Below are 13,287 nucleotides of genomic sequence, written 5' to 3'. Positions count from 1 at the left end.
TAAATTCTCATACAACATTTTTTATACCTGCAATAAATGGCTGCATGGAACATCTTTAAGTAAATCCCCTAATGTCCCTTTGTAGTATAACCCGAGTTTGGGAGAACTATATAAACTATATGCGGTCCAAAGCTGGACCAAGTTTGACCTTAAATATGCTCATCAGTTATTTGCCGAAAGAGTTTAAATCTTTCTCCGTTTTTTTTTTTTTTTTTGGGCTGAATTTGGGGTTCCGTTCAAATATTTGTTCTCTTATATGCAACTTGGACATGCAGTGGCAGCACAGTTCAGCTTAAGGGCAGTCCATCTATATCCCTCAAGATTGGAGAAAGCGCTAATAAATAGAGATAATACAAAACTAATCTCTAGATCAGGCGAGGGCAAACTCTGCCCTCCAGCTGTTTTGAAACTACAAGTCCCATGAGACATTGCAAGACCCGGACAATCACAGGCATGACTCCTAGGCAGAGGCATGATGGGATTTGCAGTTTCACCACAGCTGGAGGGCCGAGATTGCCCACCCCTGCTCTAGATACTACTCTTTCCCTTTGTCTGATTCTTTCCCACAGAAGGATAAAATTAAGTTGCAATGGAGGTCTGATGTACAGAATCTGGAGGATGAGGTCTGGGAAGAGGTGGTGGAGTCCCAATTTACTGGGGTTATCGCTGCAGGTGATATATTAATCCAACTAAAATATTTACGTAGAATCTACTACACGCCCCATAGACTGTCAGAGATGTCGTGCTGCTCTCTGAGATTTCTTTCATATGGTCTGGGATTGCCCTAAGGTACAGAATTTTTGGAGTAAGGTGTGTATGTTCATTGAGGAGAAGCTGTCTCTTCCTAACATCTGTACACCTACCCGCTGTTTACGGGGTATTCTAGATGAGGAGGAGCTCAGAACATCCCAAAAACCTCTACTTTAATTTAATGGGCCTTGTTTATTCTTTGTATGTACTCCGCTGCTTTTGGAGTTAATATTTGATTTCTTATCTTATTCACTCTGTGTGCACTACTGAGGATCTCTGGGTGAATTTTATGAGTGTACCAATGTATTGTAGCATATGTGGTATTGATACGCCTTCTATATGTACACTAATACGATATGTTGTGCACTGTTTTTCCTATTTCTTTTTGTCGTGGGGTTCCCCACACCTTTTTTTTTTCTTCTTCTCGTTGAATTTGTGTTTAAAACTGATGAGATGTGCAATTTAGGTTCATTTCCCATAGAAGGCAATGAACCTGGAATTCGCATCTGAATCACAACACAGTGCTCAGAAAACGCACAAAACTCTTTAAATTTGCAGGGAATTCGCACTGCCGCTGCCTTGCATATATGTAAAATGGCACCATAGAAAGCCTGTTTGGTTCACATGATAGAAAAAATATATGAAACAGCGCTGGCAGAATACATTAATCTAAACAATTCACTGTCATAGTGACTAGTGCCATATAAATCAATATGCATGTGCCATACAGATCAATATACAACAAAAATTATATAATATACAGAAAACTATAAAGTGCTTGGTGCTCATATGGTAATAGGATAAAGTGCAACGGTGCTCCAAACTTGCAAAGTGTGAGGTGCTACACTCCCCCCTTCAGTGACTCCACTCACCAGAAACAAAGGACCCTTAGCTTTTCAGTCTGGAGTCAAAAAGGCTGTGATCTATTGATCTGGGGTATGTAGGCTCCTCCAGGGGGCTTGCTTTACAACAGAAAAAATATGCCACACTCTATAGATGGGGAAACAAAGAGAAATCTCATAGTCAAATATCGCTGGGATAAAATAAGAGTGCAATCTAGGCGCCACTTACAAGATATTTGGCAAAAACAGGCATCAGTAAATAAAACATCCTAGTCCACCACTGTATAGCTTGCGTTCCACTGTACAACATGTAATGACACTGTACGGCATGTGATGGCACTGTACAACATGTAATGACACTGTACTGCAAGTGATGGCACTGTACAGATTGTAATGGTTCTGTACAGCATGTAATGGCTCTATACGACATGTGATCCTGTAATACTCTATTTACAATGAAGGAAACATTAATGCTGTAAGGGTACTAGGTAATAAACCAATTTTGGGGGAGTAAAGCTTTGTCCATGTCTGAGAAGCTCTGGGCTTCTGTATGGAAATACAAGTAGATTTGAATGAAAGGTTTCATTGTCTCATAAAATCCAGATAGTCAATCAAAAGATTCTTTCACAATATTAGATCTAGTTTTTAGTTAATTTTACTATTCCAGCAATGCATGGAATGCCTGTGTGCTGTCACATCCATATGTGTATTCTGCTTTACAAATATATTGTTTCAACTTGGGTAGATAGTAATATGTAGAGGACATTTACTGTGCAGACACTCCCACAGGTATTTAGCTCGATTTTAACAGAATGGGGGCACTTCTGAGAGGGCTGGAAAGATTTTTAGATATCAGCAGCTCACATAGAATAGATGTAAGAAAAAAAAGGTAAACCTATACTTATAATTTAACTTACGGGGCTGGAACAATGCCCTAGTTATGGCCTGTTTGGGAATATCATCCACGGGAGATCACACAGAATCCCCAATAGGTATTTTTTTGGTTCCTCTGGTATATTTACCTGGTTAATGGTAGAAATAACCTTCCTCCAATAACAGTGTAGCTTTGGGCAGAGCCACATAGGATGGATCAAATCCCCCCAGTCTCTGCTAAATTTAGTACACGTGGGAGTTTCCCATATGCCCATATGTAACATCCTCGCTGGAGCCTTCTGCCACTGCTACTCCTTGAACGCTCCAACGTCCTTCTCCCACCTAGATATCACACTAATGGGATGGTTCCATAGGAAACTGTTCAACAGCATAGAATAGCATAGTGAGGTGAACCCTCTATAGCAATCTACCTCATACATGTAGTTTAAATACCGGAGCGGGCGATTGTATCCAAGTATCAGGCCCTCCTTGTGCTTTTATCGTATGGTGAAGTTGCATATAGTAGAATAACATTGAGTCAGGGAGTTGAAACCTCTCTCTTAAGTCCACAGCGCAGCCTCCCATTAGCGAAAACATGGCACAGATGAGTGACCCCAAAAGAGTGTGCATCCTGCACCATATTTTAGCTTGAACAGCTCTGGGTAGTAGGCATTACTCAAGATAGGTCTGTACCTTTTTAAACCCAGTAATCTGTTGCAACTGTCTAACCTTGTTCCAGGTTTTCTGCATTAGGACATATGTAGGGTACAACTTGTTCAATTTGCAGAAGGCTAGACCCTCTAATCCGCATTCAATCTTCTCTACACCCACTATATGAAAAAGCAGTCTAGTGGAAAGATCCTAGTCTCTCTCATTCATCCCATTGGTGGAACACAGGGAGCGTGCTATATGCTGCATCTGGGAGGCCAAATAATATAGCAGTATGTAATATCACCCAACATTAGCATGGTGTCATCCACATATAACATTAGTTTCTCTTGTAGGCTCTAGTACTGAAACCCACATATGTTCCTATTGCATCTAATAAGGGCCGCCATTGGCTCAATGGCTAGGGCGAATAGAAGTGGCGACGGGGCAACCCTGCCTTGTTCCCCTAAACAGATCAAAGCTAGGGGAGATCATTCCCGCCTTTCTAATGACTGCCTTTGGAACTTGATAAAGTAACCTAGTTTCACAATGCAAATCTTTTAATCAATTTAATACTGGTTTACATGATTTACCTTCTGATTAATGTTTTTCTCTGTAGTTGTTCAGGAGAGTTGGGATTTGTGGTGCTTGTACGTGCCTGTGATAATCTTGAAATAATGTGTGTGGCCCTGTGGATTACAGGTTGAGACTGTACACCACTGCTGTCTAAGTCAGCACTAAGCTCTGCCTATTTTCTGCAGTCTATTGCTACAAACACAGTGGCCCTGCTACTTAACATGAGTAGTAAAGGCAGAGGTTAGTGGCAAAAGGGTATGGGCCTTGGTCCCAACCTAAACAGAATGAAAGTTTTTATGTACAGTCCTGGCCTGGAATCCAGAGGCTCTCCAAGGACATAGAAATAAATGTTCTTTTCAGCCCAATAAAATGTAATATCAGTATAAGTTGTACTTGATGGTATAAGTACTAATTCTGGAACAAACTAGAAAGCTCTGTGGGGGTAACACACAACAAATACACCCACTGAGCTTCCTTCCTGAGTGGGACCAGAGAATGGTCAATGCAGCCCAGGATTCCTAGTGAAAGGTGGATACTGATTGTCTGAAATAGAAAATAAAATTTGTCCTTGCACACTTTTATACACAACAAAATGTATGCATTGTGTGGTAGCTAGTTATCTTGTCTGGTGTTTGGTTACAGATGATCCTGAGCTCTGGGATATTCCACTGGATGCTGTAGGAGTGGAAAATGTCTCCAATGGTAGCGTCCAGTCTGCTCTGACCCTAGCCACACCCCTTGGGCATCATCAGATGACGACACGCAGCAAGACTCCTCAGCGCCCAGCCAACCAGCGCCAGCCAATGCGACAGACCTCGTGGAATCAATCGCACGGAAACCTGACCGCAGAGCAAAGAGCAGGTAATGTGAATCTATTACTGACAAAAATTAATAAATAAACTACAATGGGGGCACGGCACGCTACTAATACATGTAACAACTCTCCTCCAGTGCTCTACTCTGTTATATATTCATATATGTCCTGAAATATAGTTCAACAATCCTGATAATCAAAGATTACTCCCTTATTGGTCAACTATGTAACCACAACTTCAGTGCTGCACTCCAATCATGAGTGTTCCTCCTCAGTGTAAGTAGTGCCTTCACCTTTAACACGTGATCCACATCACACATTAAAGTATTCAGGGAGATGATTCTAGAAGATTTGCATAATGTAAAGTAAAGAAAGTTATGGATCCTAGTGAAATAAAGAAATTAATTGGGAGCCTTGAATCTATATTCTAATCTATACTGACGTGGTATGTTGTGGTTAGTATTTAAAATACTATACGATGGGGTAGGGGAAGCCAGTGAAGAGGGGAGGGGATTCTGAAATGTTGTGGAGGTTAAAGTGATGCTATAGGTTCACATTTAACCACTTAAGCCCCGGACCAATTTGTTGCTAAATGCCCAGGCCAGGTTTTGCGATTCGGCACTGTGTCGCTTTAACAGACAATTGCGCGTTCGTACGACGTGGCTCCCAAACAAAATTGGCATCCTTTTTTCCCCACAAATAGAGCTTTCTTTTGGTGGTATTTGATCACCTCTGCGGTTTTTATTTTTTGCGCTATAAACAAAAATAGAGCGACAATTTTGGAAAAAATGCAATATTTTTTACTTTTTGCTATAATAAATATCCCCCAATAACATATATAACATTTTTTTTCCCCTCAGTTTAGGCCGATATGTATTCTTCTACCTATTTTTGGTAAAAAAAAATCGCAATAAGCGTTTATCGATTGGTTTGCGCAAAATGTATAGCTTTTACAAAATAGGGGATAGTTTTATTGGATTTTTATTAATTTTTTTTTTTTTTTACTACTAATGGCGGTGATCAGCGATTTTTTTCGTGACTGCGACATTATGGCGGACACTTCGGACAATTTTGACACATTTTTGGGACCATTGTCATTTTCACAGCAAAAAATGCAATTAAATTGCATTGTTTATTGTGAAAATGACAGTTGCAGTTTGGGAGTTAACCACAGGGGGCGCTGTAGGAGTTGGTGTTCACCTAGTGTGTGTTTACAACTGTAGGGGGGTGTGGCTGTAGGACTGACGTCATCGATCGAGTCTTCCTATAAAAGGGATCACTCGATCGATGCAGCCGCCAAAGTGAAGCACGGGGAAGCCGTGTTTACACACGGCTCTCCCCGTTCTTCAGCTCCAGGGAGCGATCGCGAGGGGGCGGCTAGAAGCGAATAGTAACGCCCTCGTCCCGGATCGCTCCCTGCAGGTTACCGACCGCCGCGTGTACCGGGGGGGGGGGTCCCGATCGGACCCGCGGAAAGGCGTGGACGTACCTGTACGCCCATATGCCTGTACGTGCCATTTTGTGGACGTACATGTACATGCGGCGGTCAGCAACCGGTTAATAAAAATAACAAACATGTCATATTTACCTCCACTGTGCAGTTTGCTTTGCACAGAGTTGCCCTGATCGTCCTCTTCTGGGGTCCCACGGCGGCTATCACAGATGGGTTACCTTGTGGGCGTGCTCCTGTGTCATACACTCGGCGTACATAGCCGCGTACATAGCCGCCGAGTGTATGACTCTGCCCCGCCCCCGGCAGCCGCGTCATTGGATTTAATTCAGAGCAGCGGAAGCCAATGGCTGTGCTGCTATCAATCTATCCAATGAAGAGCCGAAAAGCTGTGGCGAGAACGACGCGGGATCGCGCCCACGGAAGTTCGTGGCTCAGGTTAGTAAAACTGGGGCATGGGGGGCCGGACAGTGCAAGTTGTTTTTTAACCTTAATGTATTCTATGCAAAAAACACGAGGGGAAAGCCGAGAACCTGCCCGGCTGCTTTTTTCCCCCTACACATGGCCGGTTTTCCTGGCAGGAAAACTGCCATGATCACTTTGGCCAGGAATCCCGACCGTTTGTATGCTCCACTGCAGTGTTTGCCATAGGAAAACTGCTGGGAAAAGGGCTGCCGGGAATCCCAGCAGGAAAAAAGAAAACAAGTTCTCATTTTTCCCGCCTGTTGGGAAAACTGCCATGGAGCATACACACGGCCAGTTTTCCCGGCCAAAAGCTGTCATGGCAGTTTTCCCGGCCAAAAGCTGTCATGGCAGTTTTCCCGGCCAAAAGCTGTCATGGCAGTTTTCCCAACGGTAAAACTGGTCGTGTGTACAAGGCATAACAGATTCCTCCATGCATGTTATGCAGCGTGGATGAATGTATTTTCCACTGCGGCTATTGTATTTTGAAAGTTAACCCCGCTGTTTTGAATGCATCTTCTGTTTGCCTGGAAAACTTCCAGAAGACTCTGAGAACTGGACCAGCAAAGCCACTCACTTAGTGAATTTCATCTGGTTCGATGGGGGCCGTCATCTGCCAGGGAGTAAAGGATCAGGTAAATTAAAAAGGAATTTTTTCTTACTTGAAAATTCCATATGCTTGAGTACAGTATAGGACACAGCCCTAATATTCATAGACACTGGGTTATTGGCTGGTACATTTAGGTGATTGGACAATGGCAAAGCTTTTGAGGACAAGCCTCTTGGGTTTCCCCCTGTAACCCTACCCACTTCATGAGTCTTAAAGGGGTGGTTCACCCTAAAAACTACTTTTTCTTATTACACTGGCCCCCCACATTACAATACGATTAAGGCTATTCGTTTTTTTTTTTTTTGATGCTGTACATACCTTTGTACAGCATATTCACCCATGGCTTCCGGGTTGCTAGTCCCGCGGGAGTGGGCGTTCCGAACATGTCTGTGATTGACGTTTTGACCAAAAACGAGCTCCCCCCGTCGCGTAAGCCGCGTCACGATTGGCGAAAGGAGCCGAACGGCGATGCGCAGTATAGCGCCGACTCGCCGTTCGGCTCCTTTCGCCAACCGTGACGCGGCTTACGCGACGGGGGGAGCTCGTTTTTGGTCAAAACGTCAATCGCAGACATGTTCGGAACGCCCACTCCCGCGGGACTCGCAACCCGGAAGCCACGGGTGAATATGCTGTACAAAGGTATGTACAGCATCAAAAAAAAACTAATAGCCTTAATTGTATTGTAATGTGGGGGGCCAGTGTAATAAGAAAAAGTAGTTTTTAGGGTGAATCACCCCTTTAAGTTTCTTTTGCGAACAGAGAGGGAGTCCTGTATTATACTGTACTCCAAGATAGAGAATTTACAGGTAAGTCAAGATTCCTTTTTATTTAAGCATACACTACAGGATATAGGCTTGATATTTATAGACCTTGCTACTTCTCCAAGCAATTAATGAAAAGGGTGGGCAACGAGGAAAACATAAATGTGCCAACAGGCCCAAAAATAAAAGTCAACTGATCTAAATCAGTGCTGCTGTGAGTAGCACTTGGAAAATGTATGAAGACCAGGTGGCAGCCTTAAAAAAAGCTGGGCAACAGCTGAATTTGGTGTTGGCATGCCTAGGACACTAACACTGACCTGGTGGTGTAGAAACATACTAGTTCAGGCGTGCTTAAGAATAGGGCACAAAGAAAGGACTATGTCTTTGTTGAGGTGGAAGGCTGGACACTACCTTGTAATGGAAGGGGGATTTTGAGTGCAAGTCTACTTTGTCATTATGAGGAATGGCTCCTAACAAGGCAATAACTTAAGGACATGTCTGACGTGAAAGCAACCAAAAGGGCCATCTCACAGAAGAGATAATTAAAGGGATTTCTGTGATGGGTTCAGTGGGTGCTTTTTGCAGGGAAGAGACAACCAAATTGCGGTCTCAAAAGAGGACAGAATGTTGTAAGAGTGGTTTTATCTCAGAAACACCTTGAATAAAGGTTTTTGCAATGGAAAGTGAAGCTAGAGGTTTTTTTTTGGGAAAAGAATGTGCAAGACTTAAATTTGCCCCCTAAGAGTACGTAAGACTGGTCAAGTCCCGATTATAGGCTGGCCAGAAGGTAAGGCACAAAGCAATCTTTTGGGTTGAAGGATTTCTGGGTACAATAGTAGATCTTTCCTGTAGTGGCTTTCCTTGCTTTTAGCAATACTGGAATGAAAGAACCAGAGGCCCCTTTGTCCCTCAAGACTTGGCTTCAAAAGTTGTGTGGTTAGTCGGTGACAAAAATGCAGGATGGAACAGGAGGTTCAGGGACTGCAGGTCTAGCCTGTTTGGAAGAGGCCAGGGGTGTCGTCTCATAGGAGTCTGAGTATGTCTGTATACCAGGTTCTTCTGGGACTTTTTTTGCCATGAGAACCACTGATTTTTCTCTTGCTTCCTTTGTGGAACAATCAAGGCAGAATTAATTGTACAAGAAAATTGTATAATATATGGCAAGCCTTAGTCGGGTGTATGAATTGTTGCATGCCTGAAAACTGAGCTAAAATTGGATGCCAAGAACAGTGATAAAATGGGATATGGCTTCTGTGCCAGGTGCAAGGCAAGCAGCAACACGTTGAGCAGTTTGAGTCTTTTGCAGGTTTTAGCATAGCGACAGTTTTCCTGAGATATTGCTGTAGTTCCCTTGTGCCTGGTTTCTTCAAACGTTATCAGTGAGGGTATTGCCTTATGGTGTACCCACGGAGTAGGGTGTGGCAATGGGTAGATGTGTCCATGGGAGAATACACATGCAATCTGTGTGTCCACCATCCTGTCTACTTACACTACTAAATTTTGTCTGGTTGTCTACATATAACTTCCGGAAAGGGTTGAAGTCCAACTAGACCAAAAATGTTTTTTTAAGTTTGGGATAGAGTTGCAAAATGCTGTTTTAGACTTACCCCATGGGAACGATTTTCCATCACTTTCTGTGTGGTCTAACTTAACATTCCATCTCTGTCTTTGTATAGATAAAAGCCCTTATGGACTGAACCACACTGGTCTTGTCATGAAAAAGAGGAGACTGGACCCATCTTGATCCAGACCTTCATTGCCCATCCTTCATCCTCCTCAAAGCCTTGGACTCCTCTGTAAAATGCTGTATTATGGCCTGCTCATCGTAAGCACGTTTATCAAAATGTTTCATGCACAAGTGCATTTCTTTTATTCAGCCAACCAGGACAGTTTTATAATAATTATATCTATATTATTCATTTAATGTCCAATAAAACATTTTATTCTTTTTTTTATCCACAATAACTTATTTGTATCACTCTGGTTGTGGCCCTGTATTTGGTACAGTCTTTTCTTGGTGTGCATTACTGATACAACAAACTTCACTGTTCAGTGACAGTTTAGTTAAACCCCAGCTCTGCCTATCTTTTTAGTTTTGGATGAAGTGAAATTAGCTCAAATGTATGTAACCCCACTGGGGAGATTTTCTATCACATCCTGTTCTATGACAACAATGCATGAGAAGTGTAGTTAATGAAACAGGAAGGCGCATAACCAAAAAAACATTGTCAGACAGTTTAGCTGCTTCTCACTCAATTAAAGCTGTTTTTGTCTGTGTCTTTGTTTTAGAGATCTGCCAACATTTCCTTTGCTGACAGAAAGTAAGGGTAAAAGTCCCAATGTGGACATGCATAGCAATATAAACCCTTTCCTCTCAAGACCAAATGAAAGGGTTTTGGCTGGAATTGGGCTTAACCACTTACGCCCCAGACCATTTTGCTGGTCAAAGACCAGACCACTTTTTGCGATTCGGCACTGCATTGCTTTAACTGACAATTGCGCGGTCATGCGACGTGGCACCCAAACAAAATTGACGTCCTTTCTCTTCCGTTCATGGACGGACACAGCAGCCTTTGACTGTAGGGTTATATCCACCAGTTAGGCAGAATTACAGCACTTAAAGTGTTAACCTTTCTTTAGTGCAGCTCCTCCCAGGGGGCGTGGTTCCCCGGGTATAACCCACACCCTGCTCTAGCAGCCTCAGTTTTTCTCTGCCTAACGTCAGGAGAGGACATGCACTCTAGAGTCCTGTACTCTGGGGATTTTTTTTGTTTTTGTTCCTGCATTTTTGAATCCTGAGATTCTTCTATCAACTGCCGACTGGGTGACAGGCTGGGTCTTGACTGTTGTAGTCCCCCTATGTTCGGCCATCGAGCGTGTGCCGGCCCTCAGCTTTGGGTCATCCACGTCAGGCCCCCCGTTGCTCCAGGGGCGGCCGGGGGAACATCTTGTTCTAGGGCACACATATGACCGGTCATGGGCCTGCGATCTCTCACCCAGTCTTTGACATCCGTCTGGATGTGATTGTAAAATTGCTCCAGGAGCATTAGTTGCAAAATGTCCTCTGCGGTGGTGGCCTGGCTGCTGTTAACCCAGTTAGAGGCCGACAGGGATAACTGGCATGCCCATTCCGCGTAAGAGTCTTTCGTGGTTTTGCGTGAGTCCCTGAACTTCTGTCGGTGGGACTCTGGGGTTACTGCATAACGAGCCAGGAGCACTTCTTTAACCAGGGCGTAGCTATGGATATCCTGATCTGGCACGGTCCGGAAAGCATCAGAAGCTTTGCCTGACAATATTGAAACCCACTCTCTTCTAGCTATTCGGTGCAGGTTACATTGTCACTCAAAATCTGCCAGGTAGTTATCAATTTCACAGTCCTTTTCATCAAAAGCTTTAAAATCGCTAAACGGAATCTTCCTTGTGTCTGCTGTGCTGTACTCACTGTTTGGAGAATGTGCGGCTGCTTGTTGGACTGCTGCCAGTTTTAACTGTAGTTCTGCGTCTCTTATTTGTTTAGCCTCCTTCGCTAACAGGTCCATCACTTTCAGCACCACATCCGCCGTTGGGTTCGGACCGAACCATGCTAGCTTCTCTCACATTACTTTGTTGGCTGGCGATTCCTCCTCCTGAATCACTGGTGTCTCCATCTCTTGTACTGCTGGCGTTGCTGCAACCAAGTTCTCCTGGCCTAGCTCCATTAATTCTGCTATGATGACCCGCTTGGTTTTGTTGCTAGCAATCCTTCCACGAACTCCCAGTAGTTCTTCCAGTGTCTGCTTGGAATCCGGGTGTAAAGGAGAGTAGAAGGGAAAATCCCGCTGCTGCCAACCAGTTGTGACGGAATTAGAATATCCCCGTCAAGCATTCCCTTCTTCTCATAAAAGCAAATCACCCCAATATTCCACGAGGAGGAATATTCCTGGGATTGTCCAATAAGCCACACATGAGTCAGAGCTTACTGCTGGAACAAGAGAGCTTTAATGGTACAACACACAGCTTATATGTCATTACAAAACTGTTACAATGACAATCTCTGCCCCCCCTCACAGTGGGGCTTCCATACAGATTATAGGCAGACACTTCGGAGCAGACCCTGTAAACACATTTCTTTAGATAATGACATCAGTGAAGGTAATTACTAGTTGTAACAGAATACGTTATCTAGACAGCTTGGCCCTGCATATAGAAGAGGTAATAACCACAATGAAGCAATCAGAATAATTAACATGAGCCCCTTCTAATCATAGTAAACAGTAAACACAGGGCTTCTTCACACAACACAATGGATCAATTACCCTTTAACATAGGGCTGGCTGGGGGAGGGGCATTAACATTTCAACAGCCTGTAACACATGAATCCTTTTTACCTCTAACACACACACAGCATAACGAGCAGGGAGAATTTAAACTGAAGCATATCCTTCACACTACCTTCGGAAGAAAAGAAGCACCGCTGTATTCGTATGAAGGACCAAGTATGGTGACTTGCAAGACAAGGCCGCCAACTTAGAAACACGTCTGACAGATGTAATGGCCACTAGAAAGGCCACTTTTTGAGACAGTGTCAAGAGAGTAATTTCTCTGATGTTCTCAAAGGGAGGTTCCTGGAGAACCGAGAGCACCAGATTCAAATCCCATGGAGGAAGCAGTGGTCTAATTGGGGGAATCGCATGTCGAACCTCGTGCACAAACGTACCCACTAGAGAATGGGTCACCAAGGGACGTTGAATGAAAACAGCCAAGGCTGAAATCTGTCCCTTAATGGTGCTTAAGTCAAATTTCTGATCCACTCCATGCTGCAAAAACGGCAGGACCCTGGAAACCGAATACGTTCTTGGATGCCACTCCATCTCTTCACACATAGAGATGTAAGCCTTCCAAGTGCGATGGTAGATCTTCTGCAAAGATGACTTTCGTGCCCTCAGCATGGTGGAAATGACCGAATCCGACAGACCTCGGTCCCTTAGCACCTGGCTTTCAATAGCCATGCCGCTAAAGCTAGCGACTGTAAAGCAAGATGAAGTATGGGACCTTGAGATAGAAAGTCCTCCTGCATGGGCAGCCTCCAGGGTGCATCCGCCACCAGACGCACAAGGTTGGCGTACCAAGGACGCCGGGGCCCAATCTGGAGCGATGAGAATCACTGTGATCCCCTCTGTGTCCACTCTGCGGAGCAGACGAGGAAGCAACTTCAGTGTGGGAAAGGCATAAATTAACTGATACCGACGCCACGGGGCCACCAACGCGCCTGCCCAGGGATCTCTGGAACTGGCCACGAACCTCGACACCTTGCGGTTGAGTCGAGAGGCCAGTAGAGCCACGTCCGGTGTGCCCCACCTCCGGCAAAGGAGTTGAAACACCACGGATGTAACGACCATTCCTCTTGATCCAGCATCTGGCGACTTAGGTAGTCCACCTGACAGTTTTCTACTCCCGGAATGTAAACGGCTGACAGAGCAGGCACATTTCTTTCTGCCCACCGAAGAATGTGAGCGACCTCC

The 13,287-nt window shown here is 44.3% G+C and overlaps 1 protein-coding gene across 4 annotated transcripts in view; it reads left to right on the top strand.

Annotated features, from left to right (window-relative positions):
* Positions 1-9,743, top strand: part of RAD52 (RAD52 homolog, DNA repair protein) — a 288,876-nt gene extending 279,133 nt beyond the window's left edge. For 3 of the 4 annotated variants that reach the window (XM_040345286.1, XM_040345284.1, XM_040345285.1), the window contains 2 exons: positions 4,332-4,550; positions 9,463-9,743. In XM_040345286.1, the coding sequence (XP_040201220.1) occupies positions 4,332-4,550; positions 9,463-9,530 (287 nt within the window). In that variant the 3' untranslated portion in view covers positions 9,531-9,743. Of the gene's footprint in view, positions 1-569; positions 673-4,331; positions 4,551-9,462 lie in introns of those variants that run through there. The other variant, XR_005748027.1, reaches the window with a different exon arrangement.
* The last annotated feature ends 3,544 nt before the right edge of the window (positions 9,744-13,287 follow it).

Source organism: Rana temporaria, chromosome 3 (genome assembly GCF_905171775.1).
Source record: "Rana temporaria chromosome 3, aRanTem1.1, whole genome shotgun sequence".
Lineage (NCBI taxonomy): Eukaryota > Metazoa > Chordata > Amphibia > Anura > Ranidae > Rana > Rana temporaria.
This window is presented reverse-complemented; position numbering and strand designations above follow the sequence as displayed.